Here is a 21122-nt window from a genome sequence, read left to right on the forward strand (position 1 = left end):
AATCGTGCCTGCAATGGTGATTTGGCCATAGCCAGCAGGCACACACATACACACACACATGGGGAAGAAGCAGTGACTGTAAGGCCTCTTGACAAAACCACGAACACACGAGCAAACATTCACACGATCACACGCCACCCTAACACTACATGTCACTCCCAACCTTCGACGATGCTGAGGCGGAAGAGGGCTGCCAGGATGCTGCTCTTGCCAGCGCCAGTCCGCCCAACAATGCCAACCTGCAACGCGCGCAAACATCAGCAGCAGCAGAGTGAAAAAAGAGCGAAGAGCACATTGGGCGGGGTGAGATGAGACGTGTGCACGATGGAACGCTTGGGTGGGGTGTTCTCACACAGTTAATCGCGCTTGTGCATGTACATTCACACAACCATACACACACACACACGCACACACACACGCATGCATGCACACACACACGCACAACCACACACACACACACGCATTCAGTACACCTTGGCGCCTGGGGCAATGCTGAGCGTGACGTCCTTCAATGCGTACGGAAGATTCTTGTCGTACTTGAGACTCATGTGCTGGTAGTGTTGTGTGAGCATGTGAAACTTACAGGGTGAGTTTTGGGGTAGGGTGTTGCGTTCTCAAAGCACATGTGCACATCACATGCAGTGAAACACCGTATGCACAAGAGAACTACATGCTGCATCTGCCATGCCACATGAAACAAGGAATCAACTCACATTCACTCGTGCATCCACACACATTCTTCGAAGCTTGTACTGTCTCACACACGCACACACACACACACACACACACACACACACACACACACACACACACACACACACGCACACACTCACTCACACTATCTCACTCTGAGTCTTTCCCTCACGCGTCTTCTCATTCAGAGAAGTGCAACTCACAAGAAACGAGAGCCCACCGCCCTCTGGCCACGACGGCGGCAACATCTTATTTGCCATCCGCGCCGCCACCGACTCGTCGATGTCGAAATCTGGCTGTTGCTCAACACGCACGTGCGTGTATTCGATAATCCGCTCCACGCTCGTCATTTCGTTCTCCACGGCTGCAGACTCCAGCGTCGCCCTGTTGGTGATTGTGTGTGTGTGTGTGCGCGGAAGAAAGAACAGCTTGAACAACACTCCGAAGGCGTCATGCATTACACACACACACACACACACACACACACACACACACACACACACACACACACACACACACACACACACACACACACACATTGTCGTGCCTCACATGTGCAGCACATGAAATCAGCAACACAAAGCGCTACCCACCACTGAATGACGCCGGGAAGCCGAAGTGCATACGAGATGGCAAGCGCAGCCAACCCGGCCTCCAATTCGTGTCGAATCCCAGCAGTCACAAACACGGCGCACGTTGCAAAGGCAACGCCAAGCATGTCAAGTCTGTCAGGGGTGAAGGGATCAGGGGAGGGGGGACGGTGAGAAGGGGGGGCATCAGAGCAGGCATACGGACGCCAAACCATGGAGAGCGGATGAACAGGCATCGGCAACGCTTTATCCATGGTGTGTGTGCGTGTGTTTGGGGTAACACCAGCATGTGCGAGCTGAAGCAACTGACCTGAATGCAACCCATCGACGCAGACCAACGAACATGTAGACCGCACGGCTGTGCTCATCTTGGTAGTAGCGGAACGTCTGCAGTGCTAGATCATACGCGTCAAACACGCGAATCGTCGCAAGCCCAGTCAGGCTTTCGCTATGTGTTGTGTGTTGGGGGGGGGGGGGGAGGAAGATGGGGGTGGGGGATGACGTGTAAGGATGCAGCTGTCTGTAACAGGCACACGAACGCCTGCACATCAAATCAACCAACTTCTACAAGCAATTGCGAACGAACATGCAGGTACACAACTGCACGCACACAAATGCACACACACACACACACAACCACTCACGCACGTACACACACACACACACACGCACACACACACACACATGCAACCACAGGCAGAGCTCACTTGAAGTGGGTGTAGATTGGCGATCTGGACACGGATTCCAGGCGTTGGACTTCGCGTGCACTCCAGAGATAGCGGCGGCGAAGCAGATAGAAGAGGATGAAGAGTGGCACCACAATTACGAGCAGCCATGGCAGAATGCCAGCAGCTGGTGACCGTGGTTTGGCGTTGTTGCATTTGTGTGTAGGTGTGGTCAGGGCGAATGTATGTCACAGCACTGATGTCGGCGTGGTGGCGTGCAGGTCTGGCACGATGGAGGCGTGTGTTGTCAGGGATGCATGCAAGCGTGCCTGCAGGCAAGCAAAAGCAGCGTACCAAGAAAGATAATGACGAGCGTGGCGGAAGCAACGGTGACAAAGTCAGCAAATGTGAAAGCGAGCTGATCATCCGTTCTTCCCAGGTCCTGGCAATTCATGAATTTGTGCGCGCGTGTGTGTGTGTGTGCGTGCGCAGAGCTGTAAGTCATAAACATTCGTGCAATATGAGGCATATCGAGTGGCGCGCGTATGCTGACACAAACACCCCCACGGAATAGCGTACGCAAACACACACACACACACACACACACACACACACACACACAAACACACGCAAACACACACACACACGCGCGCGCGCGCGCACACACACACACACACACACACACACACACACACAACAAATACACACACACACACACACACACACAAAACAACACACACACACACGCCCTCACCGCACGCACCGCTACCAGCGCACCTTGCTGAACCGGTTGAGGATGCGACCAATGGGGTTGGTGTCGAAGAATCGGATGGGTGCAAAGAGAATGTGCTTGAACATGTCGTCGTGTAGCCAGCAAGACGCATTGACGAACCCGTGCAGCAGAAACAGCACCGGAACAAGGCTCACAGCGACCACCACCCCAAGCAGTATGACGTAACTGTGATGGGAAGAGCATCGTCATGAATCAACAGGGTGAGCCGCCCGAGATACGGAACGCAAAGGACAGCTATCACAGCGGGAGCAACCTTGACGTATTGTGCTGACTGCACACGCTTGTTGACATCCCTCATACACATATACAAATGCACGTACATGGTTAAGAGTCGGGTGTCGCTGGTTCCCTCGGTCTGGGCTTCATCCACCCAAAACGCGAGCACTATGTCTGCACCCACAAATAGGGACTGTGTCCCTAGCACGGTCAATGCAGTCACTGCAGATGTGCTCGTGCGTGAATATGCGAGTTCTTGGTGAGTGAGCAGTCTTGCCGACAAGATTGGGGGGGGGGCTTCAGCAACATCTGCACACAAAGAGATAAAGCAGAATCGCAGTCCCAAACAGAGAATGTGTGTGTGTGGCGCACATCACAAAGAGGGGTACAAGCGCCGACGAAAGGTCGCACACACCGATACACAGCCATATATGCACATGCGCACATCGCTCACCAAGCAGCATAATCTTTGGGCCGGTGTGCAGGATGTACTCCTTGTAAACGGCGAGAGTCACATCGCCTGCCTGTCGACTCTCATCACCAGCGAGGGTCTGCCGCCGGGCATACCTCGAAGCTACCATGGACTTGTCAACAAGCGCAGTCGTTGACGTTGACACGGGGTCGCAATCTTGGTGATGTGTTGGGTCATCGCTCACCACAGAGTTGCTGCTGTCACTTGTGCGTTTTGTTGCGTGTTGAAACTGGTCATAATGATCACGATGAGCCCCATTGCCGCTGTTGTCATTGGTGTAGTTGTCGTTGTTGCCACTGTTGTCGTTATCGTTGTTGTCATTGTTCCTGGTGGTACTGCTGTCGCTGTCTTCATGTTGCGCACGTGTATCACGAGCGAATGTTTCCTGCGGCAGTGCATACCGGGAGTTGTGCTTATCGCTGTCCGCTGCATCAGCATCGAAAAAGCCCTACGCATGTGACAGGTGACATGGACAGGCGTGAAGGAAAAAAGGTGGTTCCTGGGGGCGTGTGTACGTGTTTGTGTTTGTGTTGGTGCAGTGCAGCAACGTGACATGACACTGCCACACGAACCTGCAGGGCAGACGGGTGCTTGGCGGCAATCTCCTTGTATGGGCCTTGGGGAGGTAAAGCGATTGGGCGAGTGAGTGTGAGTGGGTGAGTGAGTGTGTGTGTGTGTGTATGTGTGTGTGTGTGTATGTGTGTGTGTGTGAGTGAATGGTAGGGAGGACGGGGTTGAGATCGTTGTGGAAACAACGAACGGGAAGATGGGAAATACCGATCGCAGCTGAGTGTTCGTTGACAAGCAGCACACACACAACACACACCTTGCGCGGCGACGCGTCCGTTTGCGTCGAGGACGACGACGAGGTCCGCCTTGGCGAGGTGGTGCACCTGATGCGTCGCCAGCACGCGCGTCTTGCCTGCAAGCAACCCGCAGATGCACTCCTCAAACAGCACCCGCCCGACCTGCAACGTGGGTTTGTGTTGTGTTTGCATGTGTGTGCATGTGCGTGTGTGCATGTGTGTGAGCGAGTGCGCGTGTGCATGTGTGTGCGTGTGAGTGAGCGTGTGTGTGTGAGTGTGAAAGAGGCAAACAGTCAATCATCCAATGTCAACTGTCTGTTTCTGTTTTCTATTTACCAGCACCCCAACCAAGACCCCAACCAACACCCCTCCCTCCTCATCCCTCATTCCCCCATCCTCTCCCTTCCACCACTCCGCACCTTCGCGTCGACGGCGCTGAGCGGGTCGTCGAGCAAGTACACGTCTGCCTGGCGGTACACGGCGCGGGCAAGCGAGACGCGGGCCTTCTGCCCGCCAGAGAGCGTGACACCGCGCTCCCCAATGAGCGCCTGTTCCCCGCCGGGCAGCAGCTGCAGGTCGCGTTCTAGCGCACACGCGCGAATGACGGCTGCGCGGCGGGCCGGGTCGTCGGCGGCGCCAAAGAGGATGTTCTCACGCACGGTGGTGGCCAGGATCCAGGGCTCCTGCGACGCATAGCTCACGCGCCCGCGCACACCGGCACTGCCTTTGCTCGGCAGCAGCTCCCTGGGGGTGGTGTGGTGGGGAAGTGGTAGTTGGTGTGGTGGGGGGTGTTGGGGAAGATGGGTGGGAGGATAGCGAGGTAAGGAGGTGTGTGGTGGGAGCGAATTGAGGGGAGGTCAGAAGGTGTGTGGAGTGGTGCGCAGTGGTGCGCAGTGGTGTAACACACTCACACACACACACACACTCACGCACACACTCACGAACGTACACTCACACTCACGCACACACACACACACACACACACACACACACACACACACACACACACACACACACACACACACACACACACACACACACAAGCAATCACGTCTCACCTGAGCATGCCCATGAGGAGGGTGGTCTTGCCTGAACCAACGGGACCAACAACACCAACCAGCATCCCAGGCTTGATGTCCAGTGTCACATCTGTCAGCGTGTTGTTGCCTGCAGGCACGGGCTTGTCTCCATTCATCGCCTGCTTCTTCTTGTTGTTGTTGCTGTTCTTCTTCTTCTGTTGCTCGTCTTGCTGTGCATGCAACACATCCACCTTGCCGTTGCTGCTGTTGCCTCCAGTACCCGTCCCCTTCTCGTCGTCATCATCATCACCATCATCACGACTGCCGCCCATGTTGCCGTCGTTCCAGGAGAATGTTGCGTGCTGGAGGCGGATGGATCCGACTGGCAGCGCGGCAGTGGACGCGTCGTCCGGTGGCACGTGCTCCGGCAGCCGCAGAAACCGCTCAATCCGCGCACACGACACGCGCATCTCGCTGAAGTACTGGATGCCGATTGGAAACTGATACATGGCCATGAGACGGACGATGTTCAGCAGGGCCAGGCTGGTGAACACGGTGTAGGCTGTGAGCTCGTGACCAGTCAGTGCGTACGGCACAAATGTGAGGCACGTCATGACTGGGGTGCCGAGGTACACGAGCGTGATGTTGATGCCTCGCAGTGTCTGCGTCTTTCGCACAGACACCAGCTCTTTCTTTCGGATGGCCGCGATGAGGCGGGCAAACGGCTTCTCCCACACGTACATCTTGATCACGCGCATCCCGCCCAGAATCTGTTGCGTGGTCGTTGAGAGGAGGAGCAAGGGGAGAGGGGGGGTAATGTAATGTAGTGTTGAGCGAGTGAGTGAGTGAGTGAGTGAGTGTGTGTGTGTGTGTGTGTGTGTGTGTGCGTGAGCGAGTGAGTGAGTTTGTATGTTGTGACGGTCAATCCTCCAAGGTGTCACTACGTGCTTCCCAATTCAACCTGGTTCATGATGCTGACGCGGTGGTCGCGGTGTTGGGCGGTGGCGATGCGGTACTGAGCAAAGAGCTTTGCGGAGATGCCCTGCACGGGAAACATCAGGACAGGGATGCACAGCCCAAGCAAGCAGAACGGCCCGACTGCGCGTGCATGCAGATAAGGGAACAGTCGACGGTGAGAAGAGTGTGCACGTGTAATGTGGGGGGGGGGGGTGAGGTGCGCGAGAATGGTGTGCACACAAATTGGGACGTACTAATGTGCCAGAGATAGATGGCTGCCACGATGGTTTGAAGCGGTGCGATCCAGATGTAGTTGATGGCCACAGGGGCAACGTATAGTCTAGGGGGAGAAGGTGTGTGTGTGTGTTGTGTTGTGTGCGTGTTGTGTTGTGTTGTGTGTGTGTGTGTGTGTGTGTGTGTGTGTGTGTGTGCGTGCGTCGTGTGTGTGTGTGTGTGTGTGTGTGTGTGTGTGTGTGTGTGTGTGTGTGTGTGTGTGTGTGTGTGTGTGTGTGTGTGTGTGTGTGAGTGCTGCCGAGTATATGTATTGACTTCAAGCGTGCATGTGTGAGCTCGCCCCCACCCTCGTCCATGTTGTCGTGGTCACAGCCCAAAAGTGTTCGATCATGTCACATCACATCACCACGAAAACTCAATGGCACCTTTCCACGTCGTTGCTGATGATATTAGTGATTTTGCCCACGGTTGTGTCCATCATGTCCTGAGCGTCATGGTGAAGAAGAGGGGCGACGAGGTGTTATCAGCACAGTGCTAAAGATGGTGATGCACGCAAAGGAGGTGGACATGCATGCAGGCACGCGAATTACCGCACATACACACACATACGCACACACGCAAACACGAACAAAGTTGCTCGGAGACATGCACGCACACACACACACACACACACTCGTTTGCTCGGAGACATGCACGCACTTTGTGGTGCAGCCGAAAAGCCTTTCGGAACACAAGGTCGATGGTGCCTGCACGCAAGCTATTGCCAACGCGCCTTGCCAAGAAGATGGCGAGATGGTTCAATGACCCTTGCCTGGTATGGTGTGGTGTGATATGGGTGTGTGTGTGTGCTGTGTGTGAATAGCTGCGAGATGGAAGAACACAGTGTGCATTGCATGTCTAATGTGTGCGCAGCAATAGGAGTACCGACATTTAAACCACACACACAGGCACACATACACTCACTCACTCACACACACACTCACTCGCTCGCTCACTCACACACTCACTCACTCGCTCGCTCACTCACACACTCACTCACTCGCTCACTCACTCACTCACTCACTCACACACACACACACACACACACTCTCTCTCTCTCTGACTGACAGGAGCGCGAGGAGAGCGATGGCAAGCGCGTAGTAGTAGAGGACGCTGCCATCTGATCTGCCGCCACCGTGACTGTCAAGGTCTTCATAACCAGCAGTGTTGTTGGTTGTCGTGTTGGCTGTGAGGGTGGTGTTGCTGACGTTGTCGTCGTCATTGTCCTGGGCCTCCAGTCGCTCCAGGACACGGGTGATCTCGCCCAGGAAGTACGCCAGGACGGTCTCCACAGCAACTTGGATGCACCAGAAGAAGCCTGCCAGCAGCAGCGCCCTGTGCTCAGCAGCGAGGCAGGCGCGGAAGAAAGATGTGCGGTTGCTGGGCTGCTGTTCGTCTGCCTTGCTGTGCCACGCATGCCACAGGCGCTCAGTGCACGCGCTGGCTCCCGCAAACGATGGCAAGGCCAGGAGATCGTCCGCGCCCAGCTGCCGTTGCGCACCCGCCTTCACCGCCCCCGTCATCCATCCAAACGTCCACAGCGAGAACAGCTGTGGCAGCCATGGCCGATCCAGTGGGTGCATGCCACCTCGTGTGCTGCTGATGCTGGTGGTGGTGGTGCTGTGGTGTGTCTGTATGTGTCCGTGGGGTGTGTTGTATTGCATGGGGTGGGGAAGCACACTCGCACTCGAGCACACGCACAACAGAGAAGTGGATGACGACGCTGGTCACAAACCAAGCGCGGTAAGGGTAGGACCACCGAGGGCAGTGGCGAATATTACTAGTTCGACAGCACAAAGTGTAGTGCTGACGCAAGCAGCAGCGGAAACGAGCGAGGGGAATCAAATCATCTAATCATCGCCCAAAAGCCTGCAAGCAACCCATATCCGAACAGCCAACAGTCCATATCCAACAACAACAACAACAACAGGACATCCACAACAACGACGAACACACCACACCAGCACAACAAAACCAACGCCTCCTCCCTCCTTTTGTTGTCTCTTTGCCAGCCATGGCGCTGCGGAGCTTCTGGTATGCGGAGTGGTGCCTTGCGTGCGACTGCATGGGCCGGTACATGTGCGGGTGCTGGCTGCGATGGATGCTGGGGCTGCGGCCAACGTATCCGACGGATCCGTGGTACAGCACGTCGACCATCACCTTCCAAGTGCCGCAGATCAAGCGCGACTACGAGGGGCCGGACCGCCGCCTGTCGCCGGAGTTTGTGAAGGACCGCATCGTGGAGGAAGGCGGCCAGCTGTACGCGTGCTGCCCCGGGATGATCGACGTGTGCGCGACATACAACATTGTGCGTGAGGTGGACGCCATGACGCACACGGGCGTCGTTGCTGTCACCGTCATTGCCGGGCAAGAGGAGAAGGTGCGAGAAGCCATTCGCGGCCTCACAGACCGAACCGGAAACCCCATTCACGCTTACGAGGACCTCTCTGCAGCACACAAATAATGTAACATAACATAACGAGACGAAGGTGTTGAAAAAACAGAGAGCGGGGGAGGGTGGAGGAGACTGAGGTGAGTGTGTGAGTGAGTGTGTGAGTGAGTGTGTGTGTGTGTGCGTGTGTGCGTGTGTGGTGACGGTGTAATGTGTAACATGTAAAGGGTGAAGTATTAGACGCTACACGATGTATTTGTGGCGCCACAACATGCTGTGTTCAAGGTGTATACAAGCTTTCCCTTGCCCATTTGGTGGTTTACTTGCTGTGTGCTCATTGGTCGGTATCACACGGCATACGCTGGTCGTACGAGAATACACACCACGTGCAAGCCCAAGCAAGCACAAGCACACACGGCAAGTGTTGGAGGGATGAGGATGGGTGCAAGTAGGAGGAAAGTGGTGACACAGTGAGCGTGCACGCACGCATGTGTGCGTGTGGGGGGGGGAGGGGAAAGGGGCTACAACATCTCAAACGAGGAGCACAGCGGCGATGGCGGCGGCAACGAAGGCGACCACGCCAGACACGGCGGAGGCTGTCATGGGTGGGTGGTTTGGAGACAGGTTGAGTGTGAGAGGAGAGAGAGAGAGAGAGAGAGAGAGGCGAAGTGGGAGGTTGTGGTGGAGGGTGGATGGGGAAGGGCAGGTGGGGGAGGGTGTGGAAAGAGTGGGATGGGAAGGAAGGTGGGGATAGGGACAGAAGGATGCAGAACAGCCCCAGGCATACAGTTCACACACACACACACACACACACACACCTGCGCTGGATGAGATGTTGGAGGGGCTTTCAGTGCCCTCTGCAGACTCTGAGACGCCGGTGACGCCCATCTGCGCGCACGACGTGTTGAGGTTGCTCACAAATAACTCCGCATCAATCTGGACGCCAAACAGGTTCGGGTGTGCCTGTAGAAGTAGTCGTTTTGTTTGGGGGGCGGGGAAGAAGGTGAGGAGTGAGGGATGCGTTGGAGAAGGGCGAGAAGGAAAGTGGGTGTTACTTGCGAGCAGCGATGATAAGTGCACACACACAGACGCAGGCACAGACACAGACACAGACACAGACACAGACACACACACCGACCTCGAGGGTGGCACGGATGCTGCCGAGGCAGTTGCCGTAGTTGACAATCTGCATGCACTGAGCAGCGCCAAAGTCGCCAGGGCTCTCCTCAAACGCCTGCAGAACCGGGATGAGCTGGCCGCAGTACTCGCCGTTCTCGCTCGACTTGGTGCACACGAGGCCCAGCAGCGCCTGGTAGCCGGAGATGGCGCCAAAGGAGCCGAAGAAGTCGTCATCGGTTGGGTCGTCGTCGCCCGTGAGCGGCGTGTCGTCGTCCGGACCGGCAGGCAGGCACTCTGTCACAAGTGTGTGTGTGTGTGTGTGTGTGTGTGTGTGTGTGTGTGTGTGTGTGTGTGTGTGTGTGTGTGTGTTGGGTGTGTGTGTGTGTGTGTGTTGGGTGTGTGTTGTGTGTGTGTTGGGTGGTGAGATGCGTGGTGAGCGATGGAGTCGATTGGATGCGAATACAGCATCAAAAAAAAGTTGACGCGGGCGCAAGCACAGATCTGCACTTGCAGATCTGCAAGCAACGCACCAGAGTCGACGAGGATGTTGATGGCCCTGAAGAGCTTGATGATGCACGTGTTGTCGCAGACCTCTGCCAGCTGTTTCCGAGGAGGGAGAGACGTGAGAGGCGTGGGCGTGAGAAGGTGAGTGCGTTATTTGGGGATGGTGCAACAAGTGAAATCGCCGCATTCGTGGATGCAGACACGGACAAATGCAAACACACACACACACACACACACACACACACACACACACACACACACACACACACACACACAAAAGCACTCACACACACTCACACGCAGACGCATGATAGCCGCCCCATCATCATCTCCGCTCCCATGGCCAGAACAAACACACTCTGTCTGGCTGGTAAAAGTCGTCGTCGTCGCCCATGCTGTCATCAAAACCGTCATCGTCGTCGAAGAAGGAGAAGGTCTCGTTGGCGTTGAGGATGCAATCCACCACGTCCTGGTTGATGGCCTTCTTGACGGGGCCCTGGCAGCGGTCTGGGAGCAGGGCGATCAGGTACTGGCGAACCTGGTCGGCGCTGGGAACGAAGTTGTTGCTGTCAAAGTCGCTGCACTCAAACACGGTGGCAGAGGTCTGCGTATCCGTGCACGAGCACACGTACAAGTCGTTGGAGCTGACAAACGAGCAGGCGCAGTTGTTGTCGCACTGCGCGTTGCACTGCGTGCTGGTCGTCACCTGCACTTCAGCACACGACTGCTGCTCAGCCGCTGCCGTCCCCGCGCTGAACGGTAAGTCGAGGGCAGAGCGTTGGGAAAGGGGGGGGGAAGGGCAAAGTGAGGTCGGAGAGGGAGGTGAGTGTAAGCACGGTGTGTGTGTGTGTGTGTGTGTGTGTGTGTGTGTGTGTGTGTGTGTGTGTGTGTGTGTGTGTGTGTGTAGATACATGTTTGTGTGCAGACGTGTGTGTGTGCGTGTATGCGTGTGCGTGTTGTGTGTGCGGGAGAGCTCGAGCTCACAACAAGTCGAGAAGCAAAGGCTCAGGCCAGGAAGCGCAGACTCACAGGGCAACAAGGGCGGCGACGAGGAACGCGAGCTTCATGGCGGTCATTGTCGTCGTTGGTGGGTCGGTCTTGGTGGTTTGTGTTGGTGTTCAGAGAGAGACAAAAGTGAAAATGCAGCACAGCGGGTCGCCTGATGTTGTGTGCAGTGTGTGTGTTGATTTGGAGCCACGACCAACGACAATCACGAGGTCATGTCAAAGTAACGTCGAGAAGCCACTTCGCATGCCTGCGTGCGTGTGTGTACTTGTGTGTGTAGAGCTGCCCAATCCCATCGTTGCTTCTGTCTCATCAGAGTGCAGCACAAGCTAAGAATGGATGGCTTGCGCCTGCTCGTGATTGTGTGAAATGCACCAGTGCGTTGGTCGCGTTTGCAGTGCCACAAAAAAAACCGAAAACGGGCGGCGGCGAACGCAAGAATTGTCGCTTCACGACAGGACAAAATGGGACAGGCGCAAGCTGTCCTTCGTGTTGTGGACGATGACGATGATGGTGGTGATGGTGAGGGCGAACGCCAGAGCCAAGCGGTGGCAGCGACGGCGGTGCCAGAGGCTGAGGTGCGGTTGACGCATGAAGGAAGAGAGCGATCAGCCATCGTGGTAGTGCCGCAAGTACAGCAGCAAGAGCAGGAGCAACAAGACCAGGAGCAACAAGAGCAGGAGCACCTGCCGGTGGTGTTTGTGTTTCATGGTGGGGGTGGCAATGCGCAACAGATGAGAGATCACTGTCGGATGGATGAGCTGGGCGCACGAGAAGGGTTCATCACCGTGTACCCAAATGGCGCAGGTCGCTTCTCCAAGAAGCTCCTCACATGGAATTGCGGTGTGTGTGTGAGGGGGGGGGGGGGGTGGAGAGTGGAGGGGTCGGGGGCTCGGGATGTATGTGTTTGCTTTGTTGCTTGCATTTGCGTTTGTTTGTTTGTTTGTTTGTATGGACGTTTGCGAGTGTTGTGTGTGTGTTTGTGATTGCGTTACTTGCATTTGCGTTTGTTTGTATGGATGTTTGCGAGTGTTGTGTTTGTGTTTTACTAACACCTCAACTCATGCTCGCCATCCCCAAACGCATGGTATGCAGAGCCCGGCAAGTGCGGGTACAGCGCTGACCACAACGTGGATGACGTTGGGTTTGTGCTGCGGTTGCTGGACTACATCTTGAAGGCGTTTCCCGCCAACCCACACCGCGTCTACGCCACAGGTTGGTCGTGGTGTGGTTGCATTTGTGTATGCGTGGCAGAGGGGCAAGAGTCGGAAGCGAAGAGCAAACCAACGTGCTGACACGAGTTATGCATGTGCAGGCTTGTCAAATGGGGGCATGTTCTGCTACCGGCTGGCGTCGGATCGCCTCGCATCCACCCGATTCGCCGCCATCGCCCCAGTCGGTCGGTGTGTATGAGAGAGAAGGGGGAGGAAGGGGAATGCTGTGTGTATGTGTGTGTGTGTGTGTGTGTGAGGAGGGGGAGGGGGAAAGGGAATGATGTGTATGTATGTATGTATGTATGTGCGTGCGTGTGCGTGCGTGTGTGTGTGGGCGTGCGTGTGTGGGGATACTTCATGCGCTCTCATTCACTCATATACACACCCACCCACACACACACACACACACACACACACACACACACACACACACACACACACACACACACGCACACGAGCAGGTGGCGTGTGTTTGTGTTCAGCGACGTTCCAACCACAGCGGCAGGTGCCTGTGATGCACATCCATTCCGTGGACGACCCACGAGCGCTGTTTGAAGGTGTGGTCAAGTCAACTTGGTCAAGAAAAGCGACATGGAGTCTTGGAAACAGAGAGGGAGAAGAAGAGTAGTCTCACTTCTTCACTTTCGTGACGTCTGTTGCGGTTGATTGTTGTTGTTGTGTAGGGGGCGAAGGGCCGCCGTTCCCGCTCACGCGGCGCACTGTCACGCACTCGCCGGTGATGGAGGTTGGTGGTACAATCAAGAGCCGGGGGAGGGGGGACTAGGTTGCGTTGGGTGGTGAAGGAGGGAGGTAGGTGTGTGACGAGGTGGAGGTGAGACAGCAAGCGACGTTCCCCGTCATTCACACACACACACACACACACACACACACACACACACACACACACACACACACACACACACACACACACACACACACACACACACACACACACACACACACACACACACACACACACACACGCACTCACTCACTCACGTGCAGGTTGTGCAGCAGTGGACGAGGTTAAATGGCTGTGACGGTGCAAACCCCGTTACCATCGACACGCGGAGCTCACCGTCACCGTCACAACAGCAACGGCGTGAAGGACGTGAGCTGCACACGGCAACGCTGCTCTGCTTTCCGCCAACTGCACAGCACAGACACGCGGCACAACAGGACAACCAACACCGCCCACAACCTACCACAACCACAGCAACATCAACAACAACAACAGCAACAACAACAGCAACAGCAGCAGAAGTAGCGTATGCGCGGTACAGAAACATGCCGGTCGTGTTTCTCTGGCGGCTGACGGGCGCGGGCCACGTGTGGCCGTCAATGGCAGCAGGGGAGAGAGCGCGGCGGGCGGCGTGGGTGCAGCGGTTCTGCGGCAGCGCAACGGACGTCATTGACGCAAACGACGAGATGTGGCGCTTCTTCCAGCAGCACCAGGGAGCTGGGTGAAGAAAAAGCGGAGGGGGGAGGAGGTGTGGAGTGGGGTGGAGCACGAGGAATCGATGGCATTCCTTGAGGAACTGGGTGGCGAGCGCAAGGCTTAAGTGGTGAAGGCGCTTGAGAAGTGGAACTACACGCGCGAGGTGGCGTCCAAGGTCACGCGTACATTCTACGCGCTCGATTGCACTTGCTCCATGAGCACCAGCTTGAAGAAGACCACGCAAGTCATTGGCACCGTCTTTGAGCGCACCGAGAAGATTCTTGACGACGCCGGTTTGCTTGGCAACAGCGATGTCGCCATGCAGCTGGCGGCATACCGCAACTACAACGTGGATGCGGACCAGCTACTGCAGGTGTCGGGCTGGGAGCAGAACCCGCTTGCACTGCGGCAGTTCCTGTTTGGCCTGAAGGTGAATGGTGGCTGGGGCAACGAAGCGATTGAGGTTGCGCTTCACCGCGCCAACACGGAGAAGGACGTGTCGCAGGTGATTTTGATTGGCGACGCACCAGCCAACTCCCCAGATGAGGTGGCATCCAAGCGAAACAGCAAAGGTGAGCGTTACTGGTCCAAGTTTCCCGAGTTTGCCAAATCCACGACCGCGGCGGCCGAGCTACAGAAGCTGAAAGAGAAGGGCATTCCAGTTCACGCCTTCTTCATTGATCCTCGCGCCAAGAACTTCTTCAGGCACGCTGCTCAGATGACTGGTGGGCGCTGCGAGTTCCTGGACATTGAGAAGGCGTCTCGCGCCGACCAGCTCACGAATCTTGTCTCCGAAGAGCTGCTGCGGCGTGTGGGTGGCGATGACCTCGTCAACACCTACCGAGCCACTTTCTGCAAGTGATGTGGTGTGTGTGTGTGTGTGTGTGTGTGTGTGTGTGTGTGTGTGTGTGTGTGTGTGTGTGTGTGTGTGTGTACAATGTCAGTGTGTGCATGCGAGTTCATTGTGCTGTTTTGAATGATGTGATTGTTGCACTGCGTGACTTGGCTGCATTCGCCTTTCGTGCACCTCGCGCACTGGGCGTGTTGACTGTTGTGTGTACAGGGGTTCGTTCATTTTCACGTTCACTCCACCCTGCGTTGCCTCTCCTTTCCTATTTCACACTGTTGTCGACTGTGTTTGGTCTTGATGAGTTGAGTCTTGTGGTGTTGCTTGCGGTGTTGTTGTGCTTCCAGCATTCATGTCACTCATGCAAGCGAGCTGACCGTCTTCTGTTGTTTTTGCACGTCGTCCTGTGTCTTGTTTGTCAACATGGCTGTTTTGTTGTTGAACGAAGTAAACTTGTTGATGAATCCTACCACTCATCATGTCAAGACGTAAGAATCACATGCGTCAGCAAAGAAGAGGTGTTTGGTGACATCACGTCAGAATTCCTTCCCCATTCCTTTCCGTTCACCCCCTCCCCACCCCACCCCACCCCTCACGATTCTTCCACCCACCCGTCCCTCCATTAAACCCACGTTCTCACGTTGCAACAACGGCTTTATTCCCTCCAACACTCCAACACGTTGATGAAACACAGTTCCCAACACCAACAGCACCAAACACCAAACGAAACAAGAAAGAAAGCAAATAACCATCCCAAAAAGAAAAGTCGTTGTAACTGTAACAACTGAAAAGAACACGCACGCGATGGTAACAGCAATGCGCATGTGTGCATGTGTTTGTGTACGGCTTCACCACGAGGTGGGCGGGGATTGCGGCGTGTGCTCGCTGTGCGACTTGTTGCGGGCGCGCATGTTCTGAAAGTAGATGTTGAGCTGCTTGAGCGACAGCATGGGAAACTGGCGCAGCAGGGCCTCCTTGTCGCTCCTGCGCCGTGATGTTGTGCGGCGGTACGGGTGAGTGCAAACCAGTGGTGAACGCAACAATGCACAGTCGTGAACACAGCAACACACAGCAACACACAGCAACACACACACACACACACACACACACACACATACACATACACACACCGCCACCAGCCTGACCGGGTTGGCCGGCGGTTGACGCGGAAGAAGTATTCCCTCAGCTGCTTTGAGACATCGGGCGGCATCTTGCGCGGGCGCTTGGGCTTTGTCGCAACGTTATCGCTGGCAGTTGTTGGCGCGTGCTGCGGGCATGCGACAGTGTCCGTTGACATGTTGGCGGCAAAGTGCGGGTGGATGTGGAGCAAGTTGGGCACAGCTGCAGGCGGGAAGGGCGATGCCATGTTCGGCTGCCCGCTCGACGCACGTCTCTGCGCATGTGTGTGTGTGTGTGTGTGGTTGTGTGTGTGCGTGTGCGTGTTTGTGTGAGCAGTTGTGGCGCAGCACATGTACATGTGAAATTCTCTCCCTCTTCCCCCCGACACGAGTAAACACCTCTTCACCCCCCCCCCCTGTCACCAACAACAACCCCCCTTCTCTCCAACACAACTCACCCCTCCGCTGCTGCTGCTGCTGCTGCTGCGCCGCCGTCGCATCTCTGTCTGCATCTCAGCGACCTGTGCAGCCACCCTCACGCGCTCCTCCTGCGCATGTGCATGTGCATGTGTGCATGTGTGCGAGCACGTCAGTTACATGCAATCAACGCAAAACACCACCCTTGCACCATCCTTCCCTCAACGCAACCAACACACACACACACACACACACACACACACACACACACCACCACCACCATCACACACACTCTCTCTCACCACCAACTACCTTTCCCCCCTCCCTCACCTCGGTGATGTCGAAGACGGCGGCGTGCATGCGGATGACCTTGTGCGAGGCCTTTGGCCCGCCAAACCACCGGTTCGTCTGCGTACTGGAGAGAATAGACGAGTAGTGCTGCTGCGAGATGACCACGCCCAGCTGGGTGAGGAACGCCGCCTTCTGCTTCTGGCTGCGCAGCCCAAACAGCGACAGCCTGCGGTCCACCTCGCACATGAGCTCGCGCGCCTCCTTTACGTTGAGGACGGGCCCGCACTCTGCCTCTTCCTTGACGGCCATGCTGCAGCTCACGCTCTTGCTCCTCTTGCTGTTGTTGTTGTTGGTGCTGGTGTTTGTGGTGGTGTGGTGGTTGCTGCTGGTTCGGTCGGTGTGGTTGGTGTTGTTGATTGCGCTGGGCGTATCGGCACTGCAGCTTGCTGTTCTCCGCGCGCTTGCACGGCGTTGCTGCGTGGCCTTTGCGCCGCGCTTGTGGGTGTTGGTACCTGGAGAATATGAGGCGGATATGATGTGTGTATGAGGCGGGTATGATGTTCGTGTGAGTCAAACACTGGTCGCGCGCACGTCGTGCATAAATGCATGCACGCATGGACACACACACACGCCCTTGAATGCACGCTGCTTTGTACCACTCCATGACTCACCAGTTGCTCGCTGGGGGACGCGGGACTTGTTGCGGCGAGCGTCTGCGCAATGACGACAGGCGGCACAAACGAACAACAGGTTCACGGTGAGCGAGGAAGGCCTCAAGACACGAAAGGCACAGCGGGTGAGCGAGGAAGGCCTCAAGACACGAATGGCACAACGTTCAATCACACACACACACACACACACACACACACACACACACACACACACACACACACACAAAACGCACAGCAACGTACGCTTGCGGCGCGCGGATGGGTGCGTCGTGGCGGTCTCGTCAGCGTCGCTGCCGCTGTCGTCAACGTCGCCCTCATCTCCGCTGTCATCCGTATCGGGGACGCCCTCGCTCTCCTTCCTGCCGCCAGTCATCGCGCTCGCTGAGGGCAGGTCCACGGCAGGCACGTGCTGCATGTGCGTGTCGAGCGGCAGGGCGTGGTCGTGGGCAGGGTGCATGCCGGTGGAGCCTGGCAGCGCAATAGGGTCATCGGCACGCGCAAACCCAAGCGCATCTGTAACAGACAGCGTGTGGTGGCGGTGGTGGTGGTGCAGGAGCGATTGATCGCACATTGGATGCTGCAGCTCAAACGGGTGCATGCGGGGCATGGCTGACCACGTTGGGGCGGCGGCGGCGGCGGTGACGCCAAAGGGGAGGCCCATGCTGGACAGGCTGGACGGCGGCATGCCCGGGGCAGGGTGGCCGTCGAGATAGTGCGGGTGGTGCGTGTTGAAGTCTGGCAAGCGATCGCCCGGCATGGCGGCTGTGGTGGCGACGGGGAACAACACGCTGTTGCCCTGGTGGTGGGGCTGGTGCTGGTGCTGTTGGTGGTGTTGATGCTGGTGCTGGTGCTGCTGTTGGTGGTCACGCACGTCGTCAGGCACCTCCGCAAACGGCTGGTGCTGTTGTGCCTGGACCATGTGGTGGTGGTGGATGTGGTGGTGCTGGTGGCGATAGACTTGGGAGGCGAGGCGATCGCAGTGCTGTCTGCCAAAGGACGTCGGGATGGCCGCCGTGCCCACAAACGGGTGCTGTCCGATGGGCACACGCGCGAGGGCTGGGCGGTCCTGCAGCGGCATGTGCGGCTGCATGGGCGCCTGATGGTAGATGTGACCCCGAAATGCGTGGGCTTCCACCACCGGCGGCGGTTGTGGGGACTGGTGGAGTGCGTTGGACGTGTCGGACGTGGTCGCGGCCGTGGCAGTTGTGGTGGTCGCAGTTGTGGTGGTCTCAGTGTGGGATGCCGCGGGCTGTTGCGCGTGCTGTTGTCGTTGCTGCTGTGCAGGTCCTTGCTCCTGTTCCCCAGCTGCAAATAACGGAGAGCCGGAGATGGGGGGGGGGGGGTTGGTGACGTTACAGCGAGCATGTACGGTTGATGGTGAAGTGTACGCAAGGGCACGCACAAACACAGACACAGAAACACAGACACAGACACAGACACAGACACAGACACAGACACATGTGCATTCATACACAGACACACAAAGGAACAACTTACGTGGTCGTCGCTGACGATGCAGAAAAGTTGAGGAGGAGCGGGAGATGGATGTCGGGGATGGCAGCATGGAGGATGCTGCAGACGAGTTTGAAGAGTTTGACGAGGATGAGGGTGATGATCCCGAGGTGTACGCGGAGGAAAGCGAGCTGTCGTGGGCGCCATCACTCGCCTCCGCGACCTGCGCGTCCTCCTGCCATGCCGGCAACGCACGCGTGTCGGTGTGCAAGGCAGGATGCCGGAGGTTCTGGTGGTGCTGGTGCTGCTGGTGGTGGTGGTGCGGGGAAGGCTTTGGCCGCCCGTTTTGGTCGGTGAAACTTGGGGTAGGTGAGGGTGTCTTTGTCGCCGCAGGGGTGGTGGTGGATGTGAGTGTTGTTGTGTGCGGTGGATCGGCCATCGTCACAATGCACGAGGGCGGCGAGAGCGGTGGCGACGCAGGCACCAGCGGTTGCACGACGCGACGAGGAGGCGCACCCGTGTCAGCGGCCCGACAGCCTTGCTGGTGCAGGTGAGCACTGTCCGGGTGTTGGAGTTGTTGTTGCTGTAGTGGATGTGAAGATTGCGGGAGAGGTGACAACGGAGCGATGGTGATGCTGTTGCCAGAGCACTGCCGATGGATGTGTGTGGACAGCTCTTGCGGTGCAACCGCCTGTAGAATGGGGTCAACGTCCATTTCACCGAGAAGAAGAAGAACAAGGAAGGAGGAGAACAAGGGAGGAGAACAAGAACAAAGGGGGGGGGGTGCGAAACGAGGAGCACCGCAGGCAACCAAGGAGGGGTCGTCGCTTTCCAACGCGTGGTGTCGCCGAGGTGGTGCGTGGTGAAGGTGCTTTTGTTCTGGCCGTTGCCCGTGTGTGGTTGCAGGGAACAGAAGGGGTTGTCGTGCAGATGGCGAGGATCACTTGGCAAAGCGCACAGGAGTGCAGGGCATATAAGGTGGGCGAGAAGGAAGGGGAACAAGTGGAGACAGCCACGTTTGCCAGACAACAAGCAAGAAGCAAGAGAAAGACAAGAGAAGAAGGAGAGAAGAGGGAGAAGGAGAAGGAGAAGAGGGAGAGAAAAGGCAAAGACACACGCACACAGCAACACAACCGCAGCAACACAGTGAACGTGCATGCAAGCAAGCAACAAGCAACAAGCCACAAGCCACAAGCAAGGAGGGAAAACTTACGCTGTGTTGTGTGCGTCATGTGTGTGTGGAAAGAAACTTGTTTGTGCGGTGGTTGCTTGCAGGCAAAGGTTGCTGGGCGACGGGGCGTTTCGAACCGCTCTTTCGAAAATCGACACCAAGCATTTCGCGTCTCTTCGAGGCATCGTTGTGCATGGGTAGAAAGCGTTTAATAGTGCATCAAATCAGAAGAGAAGGCGGTGTGTGGCGGCATCATGCGGGTGTGCAGGATTCCATGTTCAATTAAAACAAAATGTGAACGACGAAGCGTCACGATGAAACGGGGTGGGCCTACACACAAAGTGCAACGGCGCGCCAGCATGAGAAATCAAAGCAACAACGTTAAAAGCGCATGAAAGTAAGATGAATTTTTCATATTGTTGTTGTTGTTGTTGTTGTTGTTGTTGTTGTGGTTGTTGTTGTTGTTGTTGTTGTTGTTGTTGTTGTTGTTGTTGTTGTTGTTGTTGTTGTTGTTGTTGTTGTTGTTGTTGTTGTTGTTGTTGTTGTTGTTGTTGTTGTTGTTGTGTGTGTGTGTGGTGGAACGAACGCGCCATCACTTACATTGTGCAAACACACACGACCTCACACACACATGCAAACACACACGACCTCACACAAACATACACGCATCAACCTACCCATTGCAGCGCGAGCTGTGCCTGCTCCAATGCATCCACGTGGGTCTGAAGAACAGCAAAAAGGGTGTGAGCGCATTGGATGATTGGGAGGGGGGTGTTGGTGTTGGGCGGGGACGTTGGCGCGTGGTGTGGGCAGGCGGAAAGAAAGGCAAGGCAGCAAGGCAGACAGCTGGAAAGATAAACGGGAGGGGGGAAACGTAGACGGGAGGAAGCCAGACGCACACAGGCACACACACACGCACACACACACACACACACACACACACACACACACACACACACACACACACACACACACACACACACACACACACACACACAC

General features: G+C 56.3%; 6 protein-coding genes across 6 annotated transcripts in view; 3 read left to right on the forward strand and 3 right to left on the reverse strand.

Annotated features, from left to right (window-relative positions):
* Positions 1-8199, reverse strand: part of PTSG_09731 (ABC transporter) — a 10274-nt gene extending 2075 nt beyond the window's left edge. Inside the window, exons 1-19 of the mRNA XM_004989029.1 lie at positions 7553-8199; positions 7145-7256; positions 6871-6929; positions 6466-6551; positions 6216-6352; positions 5294-6024; positions 4655-4979; positions 4256-4397; positions 4002-4045; positions 3412-3877; positions 3062-3179; positions 2726-2906; positions 2303-2390; positions 1991-2135; positions 1594-1731; positions 1287-1418; positions 897-1077; positions 474-551; positions 171-239 (exon numbers count right to left, since the gene is read on the reverse strand). Coding sequence (XP_004989086.1) covers positions 171-239; positions 474-551; positions 897-1077; positions 1287-1418; positions 1594-1731; positions 1991-2135; positions 2303-2390; positions 2726-2906; positions 3062-3179; positions 3412-3877; positions 4002-4045; positions 4256-4397; positions 4655-4979; positions 5294-6024; positions 6216-6352; positions 6466-6551; positions 6871-6929; positions 7145-7256; positions 7553-8148 — 3828 coding nt within the window. The 5' untranslated portion in view covers positions 8149-8199. The remainder of the gene's footprint in view (positions 1-170; positions 240-473; positions 552-896; positions 1078-1286; positions 1419-1593; positions 1732-1990; positions 2136-2302; positions 2391-2725; positions 2907-3061; positions 3180-3411; positions 3878-4001; positions 4046-4255; positions 4398-4654; positions 4980-5293; positions 6025-6215; positions 6353-6465; positions 6552-6870; positions 6930-7144; positions 7257-7552) is intronic.
* Positions 8200-8345: 146 nt separating this feature from the next.
* PTSG_09732 (uncharacterized protein) lies at positions 8346-9271 on the forward strand. The gene has a single exon (XM_004989030.1). The coding sequence runs from the start codon at positions 8499-8501 to the stop codon at positions 8946-8948; it is 450 nt and encodes a 149-aa protein (XP_004989087.1). The 5' UTR covers positions 8346-8498; the 3' UTR covers positions 8949-9271.
* Positions 9151-11862, reverse strand: PTSG_09733 (uncharacterized protein). The gene is made up of 6 exons (XM_004989031.1): positions 11529-11862; positions 10858-11251; positions 10526-10595; positions 10015-10289; positions 9695-9839; positions 9151-9472 (listed from the first exon to the last, which is right to left on the reverse strand). Exons 1-6 carry the CDS (start codon positions 11573-11575, stop codon positions 9408-9410), a joined length of 996 nt encoding a protein of 331 aa, XP_004989088.1. The 5' UTR covers positions 11576-11862; the 3' UTR covers positions 9151-9407.
* Positions 11863-11968: 106 nt separating this feature from the next.
* PTSG_09734 (uncharacterized protein) lies at positions 11969-14185 on the forward strand (the record flags this gene model as incomplete). Its single annotated transcript, XM_004989032.1, has 6 exons — positions 11969-12347; positions 12600-12719; positions 12820-12903; positions 13180-13275; positions 13402-13463; positions 13724-14185. The coding sequence occupies 6 exons, from the start codon at positions 11969-11971 to the stop codon at positions 14183-14185; spliced, it is 1203 nt and encodes a 400-aa protein (XP_004989089.1).
* A 185-nt stretch (positions 14186-14370) lies between these two features.
* Positions 14371-15018, forward strand: PTSG_09735 (uncharacterized protein; the record flags this gene model as incomplete). Its single annotated transcript, XM_004989033.1, has 1 exon — positions 14371-15018. The coding sequence occupies one exon, from the start codon at positions 14371-14373 to the stop codon at positions 15016-15018; it is 648 nt and encodes a 215-aa protein (XP_004989090.1).
* Positions 15019-15640: 622 nt separating this feature from the next.
* On the reverse strand, positions 15641-20131 carry PTSG_09736 (uncharacterized protein). Its single transcript, XM_004989034.1, has 7 exons — positions 18998-20131; positions 17744-18805; positions 17501-17542; positions 16869-17341; positions 16580-16669; positions 16149-16396; positions 15641-15987 (listed from the first exon to the last, which is right to left on the reverse strand). The coding sequence occupies exons 1-7, from the start codon at positions 19665-19667 to the stop codon at positions 15852-15854; spliced, it is 2721 nt and encodes a 906-aa protein (XP_004989091.1). The 5' UTR covers positions 19668-20131; the 3' UTR covers positions 15641-15851.
* Between the last annotated feature and the right edge of the window lie 991 nt (positions 20132-21122).

Source organism: Salpingoeca rosetta (assembly GCF_000188695.1).
Source record: "Salpingoeca rosetta unplaced genomic scaffold supercont1.31, whole genome shotgun sequence".
NCBI lineage: Eukaryota > Choanoflagellata > Craspedida > Salpingoecidae > Salpingoeca > Salpingoeca rosetta.

What these genes read in the sequence shown, in the direction of transcription:
- PTSG_09732 (XM_004989030.1), top strand. Translation starts at nt 8,499, where the DNA reads ATGGCGCTGCGGAGCTTCTGGTATGCGGAGTGGTGCCTTGCGTGCGAC.
- PTSG_09736 (XM_004989034.1), bottom strand. Translation starts at nt 19,667, where the DNA reads ATGGACGTTGACCCCATTCTACAGGCGGTTGCACCGCAAGAGCTGTCC. An exon ending in CCCATCCGCGCGCCGCAAGC is followed by an intron (nt 17,543 to 17,743) that starts GTACGTTGCTGT and finishes GTCATTGCGCAG; the next exon opens with ACGCTCGCCGCAACAAGTCC. An exon ending in CGTCCCCCAGCGAGCAACTG is followed by an intron (nt 17,342 to 17,500) that starts GTGAGTCATGGA and finishes CATATTCTCCAG; the next exon opens with GTACCAACACCCACAAGCGC.
- PTSG_09733 (XM_004989031.1), bottom strand. Translation starts at nt 11,575, where the DNA reads ATGACCGCCATGAAGCTCGCGTTCCTCGTCGCCGCCCTTGTTGCCCT. An exon ending in GTCGCCGCCCTTGTTGCCCT is followed by an intron (nt 11,252 to 11,528) that starts GTGAGTCTGCGC and finishes CTTACCGTTCAG; the next exon opens with CGCGGGGACGGCAGCGGCTG. An exon ending in CAACATCCTCGTCGACTCTG is followed by an intron (nt 10,290 to 10,525) that starts GTGCGTTGCTTG and finishes CACTTGTGACAG; the next exon opens with AGTGCCTGCCTGCCGGTCCG.